Genomic DNA, 21367 nt, shown 5'->3' on the forward strand with positions numbered 1-21367 from the left:
CCCAATATAACTAAGGCCTAGTCCTAAATTAATCTAAACCCTGTCTGGGGAAACTGCTCCAATATGTACCCTGCTATCAATGCAAGTGGTACCCTTTCATGAAGTACAGTGTTGGACCTAAGAATTCATATTGGTACATGTTAGGACTTTTTAAAGGGCACTGCCCCAGTGACCGTGTGCAAACATTTGATTCAAAAAGACTTTTGGACCTAGTGAGTTTGCAATGATGCCAGTGCAGTTCACAGCTTACAGTACATAATGAATCTTCAGCAATTGTCACAAGCACAAAGGCAAACTATAGTTTGTTTTATTTTGATAGTAGTACAGTAGGCATGATTTGCGAGGAAATACTATGAGGCAGTAACAACAATCGTCTCCTCTCAGTTTTACGTTTACAAATCATTCACAAAATGACCCTGGACCACAAACCCAGTCATAAAGGTATATTGTCTTAAAATTGGGCTTTCCATTAATGTATGGTTTGTTTGGATAGGACAATATTTGGCAGAGATACTAAACTATTTTAAAATCGAATCTGAGGGTGCAAGAAATCAAAATATTGAGAAAATCCTTTTAAAGTTGTCCAAATGAGGTTCTTAGCAACACATATTACTAATAATAAATAAATGTTTGATATTTATGGTAGAAAATTTACAAAATATCATAATGGAACATGATCTGTACTTAATATCCTAATGACTTTTTTTATTGCTACAAATATACCCGTGTGACTTATGACTGGTTTTGTGTTCCAGGGTCTCACATATTTTTGATCTTGCAGTACTTCGGCGACCTTAACCCACCAATAAAACACCAATACATTTTGTGTGTGAAAAGTACCTACTGCCACAAAAGTTAGCACAGTATAAAACTCTTGAAAGGCATTACAGAGAGAAAGCGAGTGTTCGGTGATTGTGACGCTTACATCATTGGCACAAATGTGTATGAAATGATTCAAGGCAGAGGAGGACAAGTACAGCAGTAGGTTACACTTAAACACTTCATTGTGTAAAACAGATCATAACTCTTGCGTGACACATCAGATCATATACGGGGAACTGTGAAAGCAAGTCGGGCCCACATGCCATCAGGACCATCCGCAATGTTTCTAGTCATTTTAAACATCTACTTGATGCAAATCAAGTCTTTTATGATCGCAGATGGAGGATCAGATCTGCAGAAGCTGCCATTGTTTGCTTTATTCAGATTTAATTCACAGACATGATGGTCACCCTACTTCAACTGAGGGTAGATTAAAAAGCAAAACTGATTTCTGTAGCCGTAAGCTCTCGGATCTTGACAAGCACCATAAGTATTGTATGGCAATCACTAGTTAAGGACTATGGCGGGTTTAATACTCTCATTGCTCTTTGGAGTAACTGTAATGTATAACTGCCTTTTGGACACTGTCAGAATAAAGGTACAAAAGCTGTCACTGGGGCAGTACCCATTAAAAAGGTCCTAATATGTAGGCCTACTATTAGGTACTGACAGGGCCAATAGTTGGTGACTTGAGAAAATGAATCGACCATGAATATTTTTTTTCTGGCCATGAAACTGTTTTACATCTCTGTTTTACATCTTACGGGTGTTTTCAGACCTGCAGATTGATTGCTTTGTTCCAAAACCGGGGTTAAATGGCTACAATGTTGCAATTTCATCTTGGTTCGGTTCGCATTCACAAGGCTATGGCTGTTTCTCAATATGTGTTCTTTAGCAATCTTGCGTCCTTGTGTCCGCTCTACGTCATCATTAACAGTCACAATTTCCAATTCTCAAGAACGCAAGTGCAGAGGACACGTGAAAATACCCGGATTTGTTCTTGCTATCGAGGATGCATCGAGTGCAGACTTGCGCGTTGAAATCTGGGGAGGTCACGTGACCAGCAGGAAGATCGCACACATCTCAATTCTCACAAGTGCGTTCTGTGTTCTTGCGACCTTCTGAGTTCGTTCTTCCGAGGTCGCCTGGCAAGACCGGTCTCCACGAGAACGCAAGTCCGTTCTTTGCGTTCTTAGAATTGAGAAACAGCCAATATTTCCAAATGGACCAGACTTTGTTAATACAAGCCACGTTTGAGTAAACTCTCCTTTAATTGGTCAGAGTGCATCTGTTGATTTTCCGTAATTCCTCTCAAAGTTGTCCGTCAGGATGGACATACAGCAGCTTTGCGGGATTATTGTGTGGATTTGTGGGTAACCGGGGTTAATTACTTCATTATTTTAAGCAGGAATCAAAACTTAGGTGGGACAACATTCTTACCATGTACCTATTGCGGAGAAGAGCAATTAAAAGACATTTTATAAGGAACAGGTGCGCTTTGGTTTTGAATGGTGTTGACGTGTTCACCAGAATTCATCACCCAAGAGCTATCAAGTAAGTTAATAAAGCAATAAGATGTCCATTGGGTCGGATTGCTTTCAAACATATAGCAAACCGCTCCAGAGTTCGTTTGCATATTCGCCATGTTCACATATGCTTAAACCAAGCGTGCCGCACAAGCCCCCAAAGTGAAGCCAAAACGTCTTGATCACTCCTCAGTGACTGGTCCCAATATAGGTCATAAACCCCGCCTCCATGTTATTCAATGGGACTTAAGACCAACTAAACAATTTAAATACACTTCAATTATCTTTTTTCCGAAGCTGGTTTTTGTCATTAACTGTAGTTTACTGTTTGTTTTTAAAACAAGTTTGTTTTTAGTTAGTTATTTAATGCTATAAAAATGGTAGTTTGATGTCATGATTGACAGCTGTGATATGCGCATTCTGCGAAGGCGGGACTTCGTGGCTTTACTTCCTGCTCACTACGGCGCAGGACTGGTCCCGAAATCGCTACTGCGCAGACTCAAGACCCAAGATGTCAGCGCCGTTCAGGACACTGGCGGCTTCACTTTTCACCAATGGAAGAGAGCGAATGGGCGTGGTCCATCTTTTCTTTCAGTCTATGGCTTAAACGAACCAAGGTTCCGAAAAACAAAGGCTCTGGTCTGAAAACACCCTTAGTAACCCTATGCAATAAGGTAGGCCTACTAGGTATTAACAACATTAGTTAGCTACATTAGTTAACCTGAATTGACAATAAATAATACTTCTACAGGATTTATTAATTGACAGACATTAACATAAACATTTTAAACTTGAAACATTAGTTGATGCCCATAAACTACCTTGAAAAGACAATGACCAACTAACACTTATATCAGCTAACATTAACAAAGATGTATAAATGCTGTAAAAATTCATGCTAGCTAGGTTGATATATGCCTTTCTGTCGCTGTATTTACATTCAAGCCAGTCTCTTTAATTTATAGTCATTCACCACAGTGCTCGGCATTTCGGTTTATAATGTTTGCGCATCGTGTTTCCATTTTGGTGGAGTTCGAATTCCCACAGAGCTGCGCAGAGTGACTGGATTATGACATCAAAGTACCACGAGAACGATTCACAAGCACTGTTCTTGACTCTACTTTGATGTTAAAAACACCAATTGGCCTCCACAGCGCTGCATGAAGTTTATCATCGCTGTGCCTAGAATAAAAAAAATGGTCTTATGATGATTATGATTTTTACTCGCATTTAGATCTTTGCAATTTTCCTTTTAGGCCCTTGATTTGTACCTATGAGGTACCAAAATGTATTTTTAAGAAACTTTTTGAAAGGGTACCGCCTGGGGCTGTGTATCGCCAACAAATTCCTGATACAATGCCACGATATGATGCACATCACGATACAAGACATTTTTTAATTACATTTTTGTTCAGAGTTTATTAACGTTACTATGGCAAGGTGTGCGGATGGTGACCTTAAAAAGTGTGACCAGAATAATTTATGTACTTTTTTATGATTTATTCAAGCCGTTTCAAGCCTTTCTTTATATCATTTACTAAATAGGATTTAGAATGTAATTACTTTTTTGAGTAACTTACCCAACACTGTCCATGGGGCAGATGCGTAATTTTCTTACGGATCACGGATCAACTGCGATTGCAAGGTATCTGTATCGATGCGCGCATCATTAGGAGTTCATGACGATGTGGCATTGTATCGATATTTTGAACACAGCACTAGTACCATCTTAGTGACCGCTTTTGTACCTTTATTTCGGAGAGTGTACATATGTCTTGTGTTTGCAGAAAAAAAGGGGTTATAATTTAAATTAGAAACAATGATACAGAAGGACTAGCCTGTTAACTGCACTTTTTATAAAATATATAATATCAACTACTTCACCAAAATCTAAATAATAAGGAAAGAGATGAATAAAAAAATGTCTCTGTTTAAACAATAAAAATGTATTGTTCATGTTAAGGAAATTGTTTATCAAAGCGAAGAGCATCATGTATGGAGACTTGAATACTTTCAAGATTGATTGATTAAATTGTAAATGTTATCTACTTTTGTACCACATTTGAATCAACACCCCTGAGCTAAAATATTTTAGCTTAGTGACCAAAAATAGTTTAATATTTTTCTGTAATTACATTTTAGTGGCTCAGCATGCGTTCTGCCCCTTTTTTTAAGGGGAAGAATATTTGTTGTGCAAATACAATGACAGTAAGGAGCTTGACTTGCAGCTTATTCGGTCCTGAAACGTTTTCAAGCGCTACATTTGTGAATCTAAATCACAGATTGACAACATGGGACACGACAAGCAGATGTGGAGAGCAGCATCGTCTCTATTTTGTTTCCTACGGCTTGAAAGTAGAAAGGATGATTTCAGCATGATAGCGATACTGAATTGTGCAAATAAGTTATAATCTTCATACATCATGTTTGTAATACATAGAGAATAAATATATTCTGATACACAGATTTGTTTTTCTGTTCTCATAACTGTTGTCTCCAAACGATTGTGTCGCTTAACCATCAAATGTGAAGAAACACAAGAACGGGTTTGGCTAATATCAATCCAGCACTACAATATCAGGCACTCTGTCCAAACAGCTTATCAGTTTTACTGGACTTTCCTGTCCGGCACGTTAAAAATAAAAACAAAGCAATACGGGAGAACCCAAATGGGTTCTAAACACGTCTTTGTTTCAAAGGGATAAAATATGAAGCCTTCATTCCTTTGATCCATTCTCACTGTTCCCTGTGTGACACAAAGAAAAACCCAGTTGATATTTTTATATTTAATACATGCATACACCACAGTCTTTGCATACAGTATATATGTATTTAATCAAGTATGCAAGCAGTAAAGATCAAGGCATACCTCCCCTGGAGTTCACATCAGAGTCAGACACCTGCGTGATGGAGAAACGGGAGACACTGAATCTGGACAGTGGTGGTGCTGGTTTTTCATCTGGAGAGTTGATGGGAGAGTTGGGTGGTGTGGTGATTTCTTCAGAACCAGGTTCTGATGTCGAGGGGCTTGGCATCAATGAATAATCATTCTGGAACTCAAATGCTCCACCTGTTTTGAGTGAAAAACATTTTTTTAAACATTTTCTAAGATAGTAAATCTAATTTAAATACTTTAACTCAGATATATTTATATATTAATTCTTAATGCTATTCCTCCATCAGTGGCTATATTCATGGTGTGAACTGGTTAATCTATACAAGTTGATCTATACACACTTCAGGGAAGTTCAATTTGACATCTCCAATTTACCTAATCTGCATATTTTTGCACTGTGAGAGGAAACCCAGCCTAGGCTTGAACCGGGGGCCTTCTTGGTGTAAGGCGGGGTTCCCCGGGTCTTGCCCTGGAGGGCCGGAGCACTGCAGAGTTTAGCTCCGGACCTGATCAACCACACCTGAGCAAGCCAATCAAGGTCTTCATGATCACTAGAAAATCACAGGTGGGTAAGTTTGATTAGGGTTGGACCTAAACTATGTAGTGCTGTGGCTCTCCAAGGTAAGATTTGGGGAACCCTGCTGTAAGCCACTGTGCCACCCAAGACAGATTTCAGATTAGTTTAATATAAGGAAGAATACCCTATAGTGGTTTTTGTATACTCACTTTCATCTGACAAATTCCTCCCTGATGAATCCTCAAAGGCTGTGTCCCTATTCTGGAGTTGTGGTGACAATATCTCTGAAGCCTGGCCATTGGGTTCTGTCTGTACAGGAAAACTGTAGTCCCCAAGCTCACCTGTGGGACTCTCCTGGTCAAACAACAAGACAGGGACTGTGTCACACAAGTATTTTCCCAAAGTATATCTTGATAAAATTAAAACCGAGAAAAGCAGCAAGCTACTTGAGACTACAAACCTGGTCAAACAGAAAAACAGTGACGTCATCAAAAAACGACACTGCTTTTTTCTTGCTATCCAGCTCCTCGCAGAAAGACTCTGTCAGTATGGAGGGCATTTTGAGAAGGCTGCGTAGATGTCGTGCACTGCTACGGTCACTCACAATGACAGGCACCATGGGGAGCTCTTCGTCACTCTCATCACTCTGCTCTTGTATGTTGTAACAACGAAGTTCTTCATCAGACTCATCACTATCCTCTGAATACTCATCCACCTCCTCTGCATTTCCGAGGGGAGCTGGAACATCTAGGTCTTCTGGTAAGGCAGGAAGAATGTTTTCCAAGGACTCGTTCTTTAGTTTTGAAAACACTTGACCCATACAGTCTTCTTTCACTGCATCTTCTCTTTCCGTGTCATTATCATCCATTGCATGCTCTGGATTGTCGACTTTGTCACAGTCCTCTTGGTCGTCTGCATTACTTATTTCCCCATTGAACTCTACTATGGTAGAGTCTGATTCAGCTGATGAATAATATCTGGTCCCTCCATTAGCTTGGTCCTCCACACCTGAAGCTTCCTGTGTTGAGGTGGACCCTTCAGATACAGTTGAAGAGTAGCATTCAGTGTTCGGCTCTTCTCCAGAGTGCTCAGACTCAAGCCCAATACCATCATCTGGGGTGGACTCCTTGGTCAAACATCCCCCCATCTGTGGGGGAAAGGGGGAAAGCATGGAAATGATTGGAGCTGATGTTGAAGATGAAGGCAGATCTTGGTTTGTTTTTTTAAGACATGATTGCTTTGCATGAAGCTCAGCACTGTTGTTTTTTGGCACTAAGAAGTCAAATCCCTCCACTCTGTATCCTTCACTGCCAGTTGTTTTTATTGAGCCATCCTTTTCATCTTTGACCTCAAAGACATCATCCTCTTCTTGGCGTATGAAGAAATTGCAGACTCTTTCATTTGGGCTCTTGTCATTCTCTGTGTCATAGTCAGAAAAATAAGCAGAGTCTCTGTATTGGTTCCTGTCCCCAAGGTTCAACAGTTGTAGCTGATTGTTGCTGGATGGATGCAGAAGCATTACATTGATATCTTCATCTAAGTCCATCTGGAGGACCATGTCACACTCATCTGATTCCACACTGGTGCTAAGGGCTGGATTGCCTTCAAGGTCCTTCATGATAAACTCTGGGGACTCATTGTTCTCTGTGTCATAGCCACTGTCTAGGGATTTAGGCTGAATGGACGTGTTGTAACTATCGGGACTGAAGTCCTCACATGGACTGCTGCTGGAAGCAAGATTAATTGTGTTCTTGTGGTGTGTGGACTCAGTCTCTCTCTGTAATGGTCTATGAGTCAGGTCAAAATGTCCCACTTCTGCATAGTCCAAATGATAATCTCCAAATGCCCCAGAGGTGATGTCTGTGACATCATCATCACTGCAGTCATTAATTTCCACCAAGCTTATGCTGGATTTGTTGGGCATTACCCCACTGTTTGCCAAATGGCTACACTCCGAGATAGTTTCAGACAGATCCCTAGGACAGGAAAGATTCTTTACACTTTTGACTCCAGTGGAACCATTAGTTTCAGGTGTCAGTTTTTGTGCAAGTGATATCCTTGTGTCAAGTAACACATTTTCTTTAGTTGTTACAGTATCTGTTGGAATAGTTGATGCATTGTCTTTGATATGTTTATGAGCAATGTTCATTTCCTGGGGATGATTATACTGACTTTCAGTGACAGAATGACATTTGGAAGATGATTCAACATCACTACCTTCAGGGCATAGATGCAAGTATTCACCACCATCTGAATCTGTGTGAGTGCTTATGGTGGACGTACTGTCTGTGGCTTCCATATACGAGTGGACTCTGAAAGAATCTGTGTAATTGTAAGTACAACTGTTGCTTGTTTCTGATACTCTTGATTTCAAAATTCCATCATGAGAAGAGGGGGTCGGGTGACGTAAATCAAGGTACGCATCTCGAAAACCAACAGCGTGTATTCGATCACTTAAACTGTTGTTGTTTGCTGAGTGGTTGGAGTTCCAGTTATTTGATGCATTCTGAGAAAAAAGATCATCATCATCATCTAGTTCAGCACTCCCCCTACCTAAAAGAAGGCCATCACCAACTGCAATATCAGCACTCATGTAGTAGGGTCTGGGAACATTCTTTTGTATGTGGCCCATCATGTCATAGTATGCCTCATTGGCCCCACTCCTTTCTGCAGCTCTCTGGTTAGATTCAAGGTAGGGATCACAATGTGCCAAGCTGGGACTGCTATGAGAAATGGAAACCCCAGGTGGGCTTTCCCTTACCACCTCCAGTCTGTGGCAGAGACTTTCTGACCCTCTTCTTTGCCGATGAGAGTCTGAACCTCTTAACAAGTGAACATCTGACCCTGCTTGAGGTGATTGTTCATGAAAGAAATCCCTGTCACTAGAAGAAAAATACTCTTCCGACTGATTTGTCTCTATGGAGCTTAATAAAGTTCTCTGAAGTGGCTCCATGGTTGGGCTACTATCTGAATCATAATCATTACCTATGGGTTCTTTAGCTGCTGACCAGTAGATGTTTGGATGAGCCCCAATCGGGCTTCTCCTGCTCATAGTCGACAAGCTATTGTTTCTGGCCTCAGCTGTTGGGCTGTAATCAAGAACGCTGTCTTCTAAATTGATGTTACACTCAACTGGTTCCTCAATGCGAATGTAATACTCACTGCTTACTGAGGGACTGTGTGCACTCAGCACTGGAACAACTGCTGGATGGTCTGACTTATAGTAGGATGGAGAGTGTCCAAGACTATCACCCTTGCAGCTACCTGCAGAGTTGCTTAGAGGGTAATACACATCCTGATAATGTGGGTTATTCTTTCCCAATTGTCCACTAGCTGAAGAGGAGCAGTAGGGTTGCTCAGCTCGGGCCTGCTCCCATTTATATTCAAAGTTGAGGCCCTGGCTGGTCTCAGTTACGGTCAGTATGTCGTCCCCATTCTCCGACTGGAAGCTGTCTGCCATAGAGAATTGTTCAAGTAGAGGAAAAGAAGAGGAAGCTGAAGAGGCTACTTCAGGTGCAGGGGTTCTCTGGGAGCTGCTGGAGCCCAGACTTGGCCTGAGAGAGTTCCAGCGCTTCTCAAAATCCTCCTCAGTCTCGGTGGCACCCTTAGCACACAAATAGCTTAGCAGTAGGTGAACCTCCTCCACCACAGGCCTCTGCTCAGGCTGCAGCCAACAGAACTGCATTACCTCGAACCTGCCAACAATCATGACAGAAATTGCATCTTAGATCCAAAAATAATATTTTGCACAAACAGGGAATGTTTGATTGCTAATAGATAGTTGGCCAAATTGTTTTTGCAATCTCTGTTCCCCATTTATTCAAGTTCTGGAACCCTTAAAACTCAAATGTCAGCGTTTGCGTGTACTTAATGATTTAAATAAACTGCGTGTTATGGTTCTATATTATCTTTTTGTTTTATTGTCTGCTTAAAAAAGAATACTAGTATGGATGATGGCCAGAAACCCATTAGGTGATGGTTTAAAATATGTTCAGTTTAGCAACCTTGCAGATTTAAAGTAGGGTCATTCATTGTTAAGTGTCCACTAGAAGAGGGAGTTGTATACTGGTTTGCATGACTGCTCGTGATTAAATGGACAATGATTGCTAGTGTGTGGGGGTAGAATGAATGGCTGTGTGCTTATAGTACTGAATAAATATGATTGATAGGCCTACAGAGGAGGAGAATTAATGATTGACCACAATGGATTTGAGTACTATTGATTTGTTGGTCTTGCCAGAGAAAAAAGTATTGACTGGATGAAGTACCTGTAGCACTGATTACTATGCAGTATGTCTGTTTAAAAGAAAAGTGATTGGTGGGTGTGCCTGTGGTTTAGGAACACTTATTGGTTTGTATGTGCTTAAGGGGATTGGCTGAGCTGAGGGGGATGGACCGATGATGATGATTATGACTCACAGAACGACTCACCAGCGTTCAGACAGAGGCACTTTCAGCTGGGGCTTTGGCAGTTTGAGCTGCTGTTCCTTCACAGCGTATGTTAAAACCTGCCTATCAGAATAGTGCCTGTAAGGCTGGTTACCCAGTTCAAACAACTCCCATATCGTCACACCCAGTGACCTGCAAGGTCAGAGAACATTTCGGTTTAAAACACAGTCTTTATTTCACACAAATACAGGGTTTTATTCAATTATTTCCCACCAGACATTGCTGGCCTTGGTTTGGTCCACCACTAAGAGATTTCCATGGACTTCGTCAATAAGTTCTGGTGCAATCCAGCGTAGAGGAACCCATATTTGGTCTGCTGTCACGTAATAGTCATCCTAATAGAGGGCGAAAATCCATTGATATTAAATAAGCAAGACTTAAAAGCATGACTGGTCAGCAATCCAAACAATCTTTACAGGCTCACCTTGTACTTGTTGTGGCAAAGGCCATAGTCTCCAATTTTCACTGCAAGTTCTGAGGTCAAAAGACAGTTCCTGAGGGCCAGGTCACTGAAAAGGCCAGAATGGAGTAATGTTTGCATTAAAAGTTCCTGTCAGTGGCCAACATTAATGACACAAGTTACGAAAGTCTCCATTGTCTAAGGACATTTTGTTCAGTGAGGCCTTACAAATAATTGATGACGTTCGTTGAGCGATAGGTTTTCCCCCAGCAACAAAATCACTGATGCTGGAGTCTGTGACATGCACTCAGTCAGCACCAGGATATTGTTGCCAGGAGACACCAGAGCTGAATCCCAAGTGACCTGCTGGATGGAATAAACCCAAGATAACCAGCATGCGTGAAAAGGCCAAAGATGACCAGATCCTCACCTGTGGATATAATTGTGTTTGTGAAGGTGCGTAAGGCCAGAAGCTATCTCGCATGCCATCCGCTGAAGGATCGTGGGGTCAGGGGTCACAGAATCTGTTGCCCGACAGCTTCGGAGGTATCCTTTAACATCTCCCTGTAAAAACCAAGCATCATTTGAAATATTATAATAATACAATTTTGGTTAGTTAAAATGTAATGCAGTGGGAACATTTATCACTTTGATGCAATGACAAATTATCTTTCTGGTGTCATTAATGTGTTCTGACACCACGCTTACATCGGAAATGACCCATGACAGCTTCGTGTCAAAGCTGTATCATCTCTAATAGACCAATCGCAGAATTAAATGACTCGGGGCACAATGATTTTTTAAGGGGGCTTAACTTTAAACCAAAAACACACAGATTGCTTGCTTTTGGCAGTTCCCTCAAACACAATGTTTGCACAAGTATATTGCACAGCTAACCAAACAGACAAAACTAATAAAATTATAACTTTTAAAGTTTAATTTGGGAAAAAAAACATAATTTTAATAATATCTTACCTTTTTTAGAAGAACTGTAATCTTTTTCATTTGGCCATGAATTTCTGAACACGCAGTGTAGCTTAAACTTACTAAATAGTGCATATCATAAGTCATAAAGCGGATACATTTAGGATAAAACCCTGTCCATAAATGTTATTGTACAGGTTGGGTGCTGTTTACAAATGTGGAAAAAGGTAGTTCACTCACAAAAAAATATCGTTTTATTACATGTTTAGTAAATGCTACCATAAATCAAGGCTACAATAGTTTTGCACTTTACAATTATTTTTATTTTGAGAATTACACGACTCACCGCTGACCTTACTGAGCTGTGTTAAATGAAAGGCACCCAGCACAACAGGCAGCCAATAGAAATTGTCATGCAGCCAATAGAAATCATTGTTTATCCCTTCCTGTCCAATCATCTTTTAGTGTGATTATTCAGACTTCAGTGCCAGTCGGAGACGCATAGCGTATAAATTAAATAGAAAATAACAAAACGATAAAGGAATTTTCTTTATATTTTTAGTTTATTTCAGTCTTGTAAGCACACAAAAAAGATACCTAATTGAAACTGTACCGTAAGACCTCGTTTATAAACCTTGCCATAAATACCAAAAATAAACTGAGGGGTCACAAATCACATCTGAGGGGGCAATGCCCCCTTTTGCCCCCTCTTGGCGCTGACCTGACCAATCGGCTGTAAACCTGAGGCTAAACTTCAGCAGGGATGTAAACCAAAAATGTATTGAACTTCTTTTCAACAGAAATATGTACTGTATAAATATTCACTATGCAGAAGTAGCATTTAAATAAATAACTGTAGATAAATTAATGTGTGCAAAAATTCAACTGCATATTAATATGTGACCAAGTCTTTTGAAGTCATTTTTTGTGATTTATGGTTTTTCACATAAAATCTAAATACGAATCTTATGTAAAAATATAACCTTGATATCTTTAATACTGACTGAGTAAGATCATGTCAAAGATTAAATTCAATGTAAAACTTTGATGCTGACGTATCATGAGATTTATCTTGGATTTCAAAAAAAGGGGACACATGAAATCAAAATTTAGATTGATTCAAATAAAATGTAAGAAACATGTAACCAAATGATAAAATTTTCCTGTTATTTTAAAAGAAAAAAAAGCCTTACTGATTAATATGGAATTAATTTAGATTTGTTTTCATACACTGTCCATTGTAGACATTCAAGTCCCACTGTGACCAGCAGAGGGAGCATCCTGTTCATACTGTAAGTAATATGTTGGAGTGATCGGGTCACTGACTTACCATGGGACAGTGCTCCATAACCAACAGATAGGGCGTGACTTCTGAACACTGGGCCATACACTGCAACAGAGCAGGATGCTGGAGCACCCTGTGAGAAACTTACATTAAAGGAGACATTTCACAAGACTTTTTTAAGATGTCAAATAAATCTTTGGTGTCCCCAGAGTGCATATGTGAAGTTTTAGCTCAAAATATCATACAGATAATTTATTATAGCATGTTAAAATTGCCACTTTGTAGGTGTGAGTTTTTGTGTGTGTCCTTGTAAATGCAAATGAGCTGATCTCTGCACTAAATGGCAGTGCCGTGGTTGGATAGTGCAGATTAAGGGGCGATATTATCCCCTTCTGACATCACAAGGGGAGCCAAATTTCAATTATTTTTTTCACATGCTTGCATAGAATGATTTAACAAAACTAAGTTACTGGGTTGATCTTTTTCACATTTTCTAGGTTGATACAAACACTGGGGGCCAGGTTATAGCACTTATACATGAAAAAAGTATTTTATGATATGTTCACTCACATGACAGAGTATGTGTTTTATTCTAACAAATGAGAGCTATTATTCATGTGGTGTCACTGTAATTTTGCGCCAAATATTGTGTGACACAAAACATCATTAAACAGAGGATATGAAGGTTTGTGTGTGATTTATAACGATACGGTTGAACTTCCTCCAAGAACTGCATCTGCTCCTGTACACTGGCACTAGCCTTTAGCTCCTTAACCACAACCTGTGTGGTGCTGAGTCCAGCATTCACCTCCCCCAGTAAAACCTAAAAAAAAAAAAAAACACAAAACAGAAGAAACAATTCACACCTGAACGTGTGAAACTTACAGCAGAGATTTACAGAGAATGAAGACTTGGCATGATACTTTTCATACTTTGTAAAATGGCCACACATACAAGTAAAGTCACACTGCATCACATACACTAAATGGTCAAAAGTATGTAGATGCCCCCATCTAATGAACAAGTTTGGCTATTTTAGTCATTTTTGTAGAACAAATATTAATGCTATAGTACGTAATGATCTTAAAGAATTGCATTCTTTGATTTTTATGGCAGAATTTTGGGCACCGCCCGTTTCTATTCCAAAACGACAATGCCCCCATGCACAAAGCAGTGTTTATAAAGAAATAGTGGAGTCTGCCTATTTTGGAAAAATTTGACTGAACCCAACTTTGGCGTTTAAGATTATGATTCAGAGCTATAACCCAACATCAGTACACAGGAGTACAGTAATTTTGGCACATTAAAGGATTCTTTCCAAAAAATCCTTTACGTGTCATTTTGTTTATGGTATTGGACTAATATTTGGTTTGACTGGAATTTCGGGAAGTTGCTGTGCTCCTTTATAGCTCAGTAGTACAGCATTGCATTACCAGCGCAAAAGGTCATGGGTTTGAACCCAGGGAACACATACTGTATACTGATAAAATGTATTCCCTGTCATGCACTGAAAGTCCCTTAGGATAAAAGCATCTGTGTCAAATGTAAGTTAAATGTATGTTAAGTAGGGGATAATGTATAGGCAGCAGGTTGTTATCACAGAAATAAGGCACAACAGTGTGATCAGGTCTTGTATGACACTAAAGGGGTTTATTTGGCGATAAAAACCATCTGTCTGTACGTTATTCGGCCTATTTCACGCCTATTTAGCTCATAAGTAAGGTAAGGAAAATTAAATATTGATTTGAAATATTTTCTTAGCTCATTTTTAACAAATACCTGTTTATATTCGGGTTTTAATATAAGACGTTCAAATGTCATAAACACACTGTTTGGTTTAATCATTTGTAATTATATTGTCATATATTTTATTAAATGACATATTTACATTTAATTTTTGTGTAATATTAATCTGTGCCTGACAAAATGATTTGCAGCATCCAGGTTAGCATGCGTTATTAGTTTCAGGCGGTTGTTATTTCGGGAATAACATACCTTGGAATGTTGTGATTGGCCAATCAGAATCAAGGATTTTCGAGTGTCGCGTAATAAACATGTTTTTTTGGAACAGGGTGTCCATATAATTTTGTCTATAAAGTGGACACAAAAAATCCATATTCTAGTTTTGCTTGTGTTCATTGTAGCAGTCTCACCTTGCCAAACCAGCCATGTCCAATTTCTTTTATGTAGAGGAGGCTGTGCCGTCCAAGATCTACCGACTTCGGCAGCTGAACTGCAAGAAACAGAGATAAAAGACATATATAACACAAACAAACAGTGAGTGATCCCCAAAAAAGGAAGAGCACGATTATAAAAGCAGTCCAACAGTAGGAGATTTAATCCAAGCAAATTCTAAAAAGGAGAACCTATAAAACAAGTTTAAAATGTACATTCAAACCAGATACCTTGATCCATCATTTTTATTGGTATTGGAGAGGATCAAAATCAGCTGTCCTTGCCGAGTAGTAAACTGTAGGTTGTAGGTCCCACGAAATCGAGTGGAGATGGAGCTCTTTGATTCTCCGTGTCTCCATCCACACACCAGGGATGTAACCCTCCATGGCCTCGGACAGCTGAGAAAGCAGCGCTGGCTTTCTTGCTTCCCGGCGACAGAGTGCACATCCCCGCTCTGAGATACGCCGTTCCACAACATTCCCATAATGCACCGGACTGAAAATCTCAGCTGGACCTTTCTGGGAGTCAGCGATAAGATTGACCTAAAGCTGCGGTGAAACGAACAGCTCCCGCCGTGAGGTCGCCGTTTAAAGTGCCAAGTGTCTCTTAGCCTTGGACGCGTGTCCGCTGCGTAGCTCCGCACATGCCAAATGCTTCTGCACAAGCCAGCAATGGCATAAGCACATAATAACCCTCTCTCCTCTGCCCCCTTCTCTATCTTCATGTCTCAGCGAGACTTGTAAACAAATAAAGCACTGTGACGAGCAAAAAGACCTCTGTCATTAACACTAAGCCCCCACACACCTCCTCCTGCGCTACCATCAGGTCTCACAGTGTGTGTGCGCTCTGGTGGACCCATGCCTGTATTAATGCGCTAAACTGTTCTCCTCCTCTGCAGCGTTCCAGAAGCCTCTCATTCCAGCCCCTCACGCTCCCTGTCGCAACTAAATTGTGGCTTTTGTCCGCAGCGGTTCAGCGCCTGGTACCCCAGTACCAACCCGGACACAAGGCCTATTCTCTGCTCCTCAGAGCGAGGATTGTCACGGCAATAAGTGCCCCCCTCCCTCCCTCCACAACCCCTCATTCCTGACACACAACTATCTCTCTCTTTTCTTAAACTGGCCTTTTATATCATTTCTGTGGAATCTGTGAGTTGTGCATTCCCATCCCACTCCTGGCATTCCCAGAGCAGCCTCTGGGCCATGTTAAAAATGCATTAACACACAGCACCGCGGGTAAAGAGATGGCCTACGATTACAAATGGTTTAAATAAGAAATTTTACTTGATCTTTTAACAAAAAATTTTAGACCAAGTAGGCTAGAGGCTTAAATGGATAAAAAAATCTCAACTAGGACTAACTACTGTGAGAAAAAAATACAGTGGAGATAAAAATTTAAAAAACAATAATTTAAAACTTTTTTTGAGCTTGGAAGAAGAATAGACTGAAATCCCACCAGAGAAGTACTCAAGGATCAAGGAGAAGTACAAAATACTGTGAATTACCACTGTGTTTTTATGTATTTATATTTTATTTTATTTTTATGTGTTTTTAATGCATGCTGTATTATTATTATAAGGTATGTACTGACTTGCACGTTGTCCAAGATAAATTTCCCAGCGATGGGACTAATAAAGTATAAAGTTAAATAAGTAAAGTAAGTAGAAGTGTAAAAAACGAATGTGCTGAAGTAATTAAAAAAAGTCCTCTATACTCATTTTTGATGACTGTAACCCTTAAAACTTTTAGTCCTGATCTTCTTTCATGCAGTGGTTGATGTTCTCTAATTTTGATCTCCACTATATACTGTATGTATACAGCCACAGAAAAAATTAAATTTAAACTTTGATTAAATTTAAACTGTAAAAAAATCTTTGCTGCCTTATATTTTTTTGTGTATGTCTTTAAGTAAAATTATGATTTTTGTTTCATTCTGCCACCTACAGACAACATTTCTGCCAAGTTTCTAATAAAATAATATTTTTATTTGCATTCATTTACTAAAAATTAAAATGGAAAAAATGTTTTTCTAATCTTGATAAATATACAAATATAAATACATGCTTGAATACTGCATGTATTTTAAGAAATACATGTCAGAAATATAAATTTTTTGGAGTAACCCTGTTTTTTAATCACATCTTTAATGTGTCTTTGTATCCAAAGATGTATTTGTATTTACAATGCTGTTGGGTGACTTAATTTTTTTTCAACAGACACTGTAAAAACTGCAGCATTTTGTCAAATCAACATATATTTTATGCTAAAATTAGGTTACTTAGTTTTTAATAAGTTATGTCAACTATATGTCAACTGCTCAAAACTTAGTAATAATACATTAAATTGCCTTGCAAACTTCATGCTGCTTTTTTTACAGTGTGTGTGTACTGTGTGTGTATATGTTAGGGATGGGACGGTATGAAAATTTCAAATCATGATTATAGTGACCAGAGTTATCACGGTTATCAATATTATCATGGTTTTGTTCAAATGAGATGGAAATGTTCAAAAATAACTGATACACACACTGAAAACATTTGAACAAGTTTTATTTTTGAAAATCACAATTTAATATTTTTGATGTCCCTGAAATTATTTCTGTGCTAAAAAACTGTCTAATAAGTTTACCGTGAATGAATACAATACATTAACCCTTAAATGCCTACTGTGCAAAAAACTATGCTGCATGTGCGCGCCTGCGTCAAACTAATTCTGGCTGGACAGGATTTACAGCGAGTTTTCAAAATCACGATAATCAAACACGGTTGTAATGATAATTAACTTTTAAATGATAATACTAACCGTCAGGACATTTTATCGTGGTTAATGGTGAAACCGGTAATAGTCCCATCCCTAGTATATATATATATATATATATATATATATATATATATATATATATATATATATATATATATATATATATATATATATATATATATATATATATATATATATATATATATATATATATATATATATATATATGCATACACACCTCCCTTTAACACCCTGTACTACATTTTATGTGTAAGTATATACTGTGTACACTGTGAAAAGTAAAAACTTTTCACTTTAAGTGAAAATTTTAAGTTGAAAAATCGTAAGTAATTTTTTAAAGTTTTCCCACCTTAAATGTTTCCCTTTAAGTGAGAAAATAAAAGTTGAAAAGTATTTTGATCACAGTGTATTTGTACACTGTCTTACATTAAATTTAAGATTGTGATTAACATCAACAATGCCGAGGTCATGGGTTTGACTCCCAAAGAAAATGCTTTTAGATAAATGTACACATTAATACATATTAGTTTGATTACATTACAGTGATAAAGTATTCTACATTTCTAAACAGTTTGTGGTCTTTGGCCTGTTTCACACAGCACATTAAAGTAAACATAAAACAGCTCCATATTCCAGCTTTCACACATACTTTTATACAGTACCGGTCAAAAGTTCAGCTAAAATGTTTCCCATGATCTTAAAAATATTTTACTATGAAGGTGATTATTTAAATGCTTGAAATTACTCTTGTATACAAAAATATAGTTATGACAAACATTAATTTCTTTCATAAGAAAAAAATATTTTTAAAGGTGCAGTGTAACTTTTGGGAGGATAATTGACCAAAATGCAATATAATATAAATAACTATATTATCGGTGGTGTATAAAAAGACCTTACATGCTGAAGCATTATGGTTTTATAACTTTAGAATCATTTAGATCAAATATTGAAGAAAACACAGCCAATGATAGTTCAGATGGATGTGAACTTATTTAAAATTCACCTCAGGATGAAACCTTTGCTAAAATGCCACAAGTAAGATTTAGCAAATTTTAGGGAAAAGGTGACTACACAGCAGATGATGAAATATTGATTTATTTTGGATGCTTTTAGTCACAACATAATTCTCACATTACGCTATTTGTATTATGCTATAGTTTTAATAAGTTTACTATTATTCTACAATGTGGCAAATATATGTATATATATATATATATATATATATATATATATATATATATATATATATATATATATATATATATATATATAAATGCTAAGTAAGTGATTACTAATTTTTGACCGGGGTGTACATCCATTGTGAAACCCAACTGCGACTCTGTACAGAATATAACATGATTTCCGGGTAATGAGATTTCTTCTGATTTGGCCATAATTATAGAAATGTATAAATGTTATCAGTGAGTAGGAAATAAAGACATTAGGAGGAGGCCACATTCCTATCCAGCTGAAAATGACATCTACACAACTGACACAGACTGCAACTCATATCCTGAAATGTAGCAAGCTTATGAATCGCTTTTATTGTCTGTATATAGTCAGATGTACTGAATAGAAAGTGCTTTTGTTTGTGTGCCTGTCACTGAATGGTTAACACGCATCAAGCCTGACATGCATTAAATCATTTTTTATTTGCAAACAATTTGTGAGTAGCTCAGTATTAAATTATTAAAGCCTATTGTGCAAATGATTATATTAAAAAAGCTTAACTGTATAATTTTGGCTGTGTTTCAGCTAATCCAAATCTGATTAGATGTATACTGTAGTTGGACCCCTCCTCAATAAAATTTTAATTCTTGCCAACAAAATGTATAAAAGCTTTTAATATCTGTGTTGTAATAATATGTGTCACTTTACCACGTAGTGTGAAAGTCTTTACAAACTCGAAAAGACACATTAAACTGTAGCTCGACTAGTAAAGCACAGCATTAGCAATGTAAATGTCACGAGTTTACTATGAAATGCACATACTGAAAAATCTATCACTGCCAAATGCATAAATGTAATCCAGATGTTGAAGCCTCTGTCACATCGGTTCACATGCAGTCAAACTATTCATCTGCAAATGAATAGTTTGTGAAAAGAAAAACGGTGCCTTTCACAATGTGTTAATTTCCGGTTCTTTGCATTAATACGATATGCAGTCTGACCAGCACAGCATGGGGATGAAGAAGAGGAAAGAGTGGGAGGACGGAGAGGAAGCAGGATTCAGCTTGACCATGACCGAGCCCTTCTCAAGGGATTCACTGCTACCCTCTCACTCTGCAACACCTGGACCAATCACACGGCCGTAACCACGGGCGACCGACGGACCAGATACTATTGGTTGCCTCCTAAAACGCTCTTGTCCAATCCCTGCCTGTGTTTCAATCCAGCATCCCGCCACCTCCCCCTGATGCAGCACACACTGTACACAGACAGCCGTGTGTGAGTCAGGAAGGAGAAAATTATGACTTGCACGGCTTCATCCATCTCCAGATCTGCCACACTGAGAGCCACTATTGTGTTTGAAAATAACACTATGGGGTGGTTTCCCGGACAGGGATTAGACTAGTCCTAGACTTAAACACTTTTAAGAGCTCTCCAAACTGAAAACAACTTTTACTTACAGATCTTAAAATACATCAGGGCCGTTTTTTTTACTTCAAGATGCACACAGGTAATGTTTTTAGTAAGGCATGTTGTTTAAAACTAGTTATATGTCCTAATTAAACTAAGGCCTAGTCCTGGATTAAGCTAATCCTGGTCCGGGAAACCGCCCCTATATGCATATCAATGTTAGTATTTTTGAAAGAAAGTTTGGTGCTTGCTCATGTGATGTGCCATGGTGTCAAAGAGCGTAGGGTTAATTTCAGTTGTATTAATATTTTAAATAAGCTTATATTTTTAGTTTTCATGTTACTTAGTTTAAGTTTTTGTTTTGTTATGAGTCTTTTAATCAGTTTTTTATTCATTAGGTTTTTAAACTAATAATTTATGTTTATTTTAGTAGTAGTTTTAGTTTTTTCCAGGAAATAATTTAAGTGCATCAAACTTATTTCAGTTTATTTGGCAACATTTAATAAAGCAACATTTTCGTTTACTTTCAAATAATTTTTAACTTATATTTAGGCTTACTGTATATTTTAAATGTATTAATTCAATTAACATACATGTTTTTAATAGTTTTGCTTATATGCTCAGTGGTAATAGCTTGTTGCTGTGCAGCTGGTGGTTGCTAAGCTTCATCAAAAATATTCATATTATATATTTATAAAATGAAATACACTCACCTAAAGGATTATTAGGAACACCGTACTAATACTGTGTTTGACCCCCTTTCGCCTTCAGAACTGACTTAATTCTTCGTGGCATTGATTCAACAAGGTGCCGAAAGCATTCTCCTTAGAAATGTTGACCAATATTGATAGGATAACATCTTGCAGTTGATGGAGATTTGTGGGATGCACATCCAGGGCATGAAGCTCCCGTTCCACCACATCCCAAAGATGCTCTATTGGGTTGAGATCTGGTGACTGTGGGGGCCATTTTAGTACAATTAACTCATTGTCATGTTCAAAAAACCAATT

The 21367-nt window shown here is 38.2% G+C and overlaps 1 protein-coding gene across 5 annotated transcripts in view; it reads right to left on the reverse strand.

Moving 5' to 3' along the window:
- Positions 1 to 273: 273 nt before the first annotated feature.
- aatka (apoptosis-associated tyrosine kinase a) overlaps positions 274 to 21367 on the reverse strand; it is a 63142-nt gene continuing 42048 nt past the window's right edge. For 4 of the 5 annotated variants that reach the window (XM_073856940.1, XM_055187581.2, XM_055187597.2 and 1 more), the window contains exons 4-14: positions 14973 to 15052; positions 13524 to 13642; positions 12865 to 12952; positions 11041 to 11174; positions 10635 to 10719; positions 10424 to 10545; positions 10193 to 10342; positions 6222 to 9456; positions 5971 to 6115; positions 5218 to 5418; positions 274 to 5094 (exon numbers count right to left, since the gene is read on the reverse strand). In XM_073856940.1, the coding sequence (XP_073713041.1) occupies positions 5066 to 5094; positions 5218 to 5418; positions 5971 to 6115; positions 6222 to 9456; positions 10193 to 10342; positions 10424 to 10545; positions 10635 to 10719; positions 11041 to 11174; positions 12865 to 12952; positions 13524 to 13642; positions 14973 to 15052 (4388 nt within the window). In that variant the 3' untranslated portion in view covers positions 274 to 5065. Of the gene's footprint in view, positions 5095 to 5217; positions 5419 to 5970; positions 6116 to 6221; positions 9457 to 10192; positions 10343 to 10423; positions 10546 to 10634; positions 10720 to 11040; positions 11175 to 12864; positions 12953 to 13523; positions 13643 to 14972; positions 15053 to 15224; positions 16071 to 21367 lie in introns of those variants that run through there. The other variant, XM_055187606.2, reaches the window with a different exon arrangement.

The sequence above is a fragment of the Misgurnus anguillicaudatus genome, chromosome 19 (assembly GCF_027580225.2).
Source record: "Misgurnus anguillicaudatus chromosome 19, ASM2758022v2, whole genome shotgun sequence".
NCBI classification, from domain to species: Eukaryota; Metazoa; Chordata; class Actinopteri; order Cypriniformes; family Cobitidae; genus Misgurnus; species Misgurnus anguillicaudatus.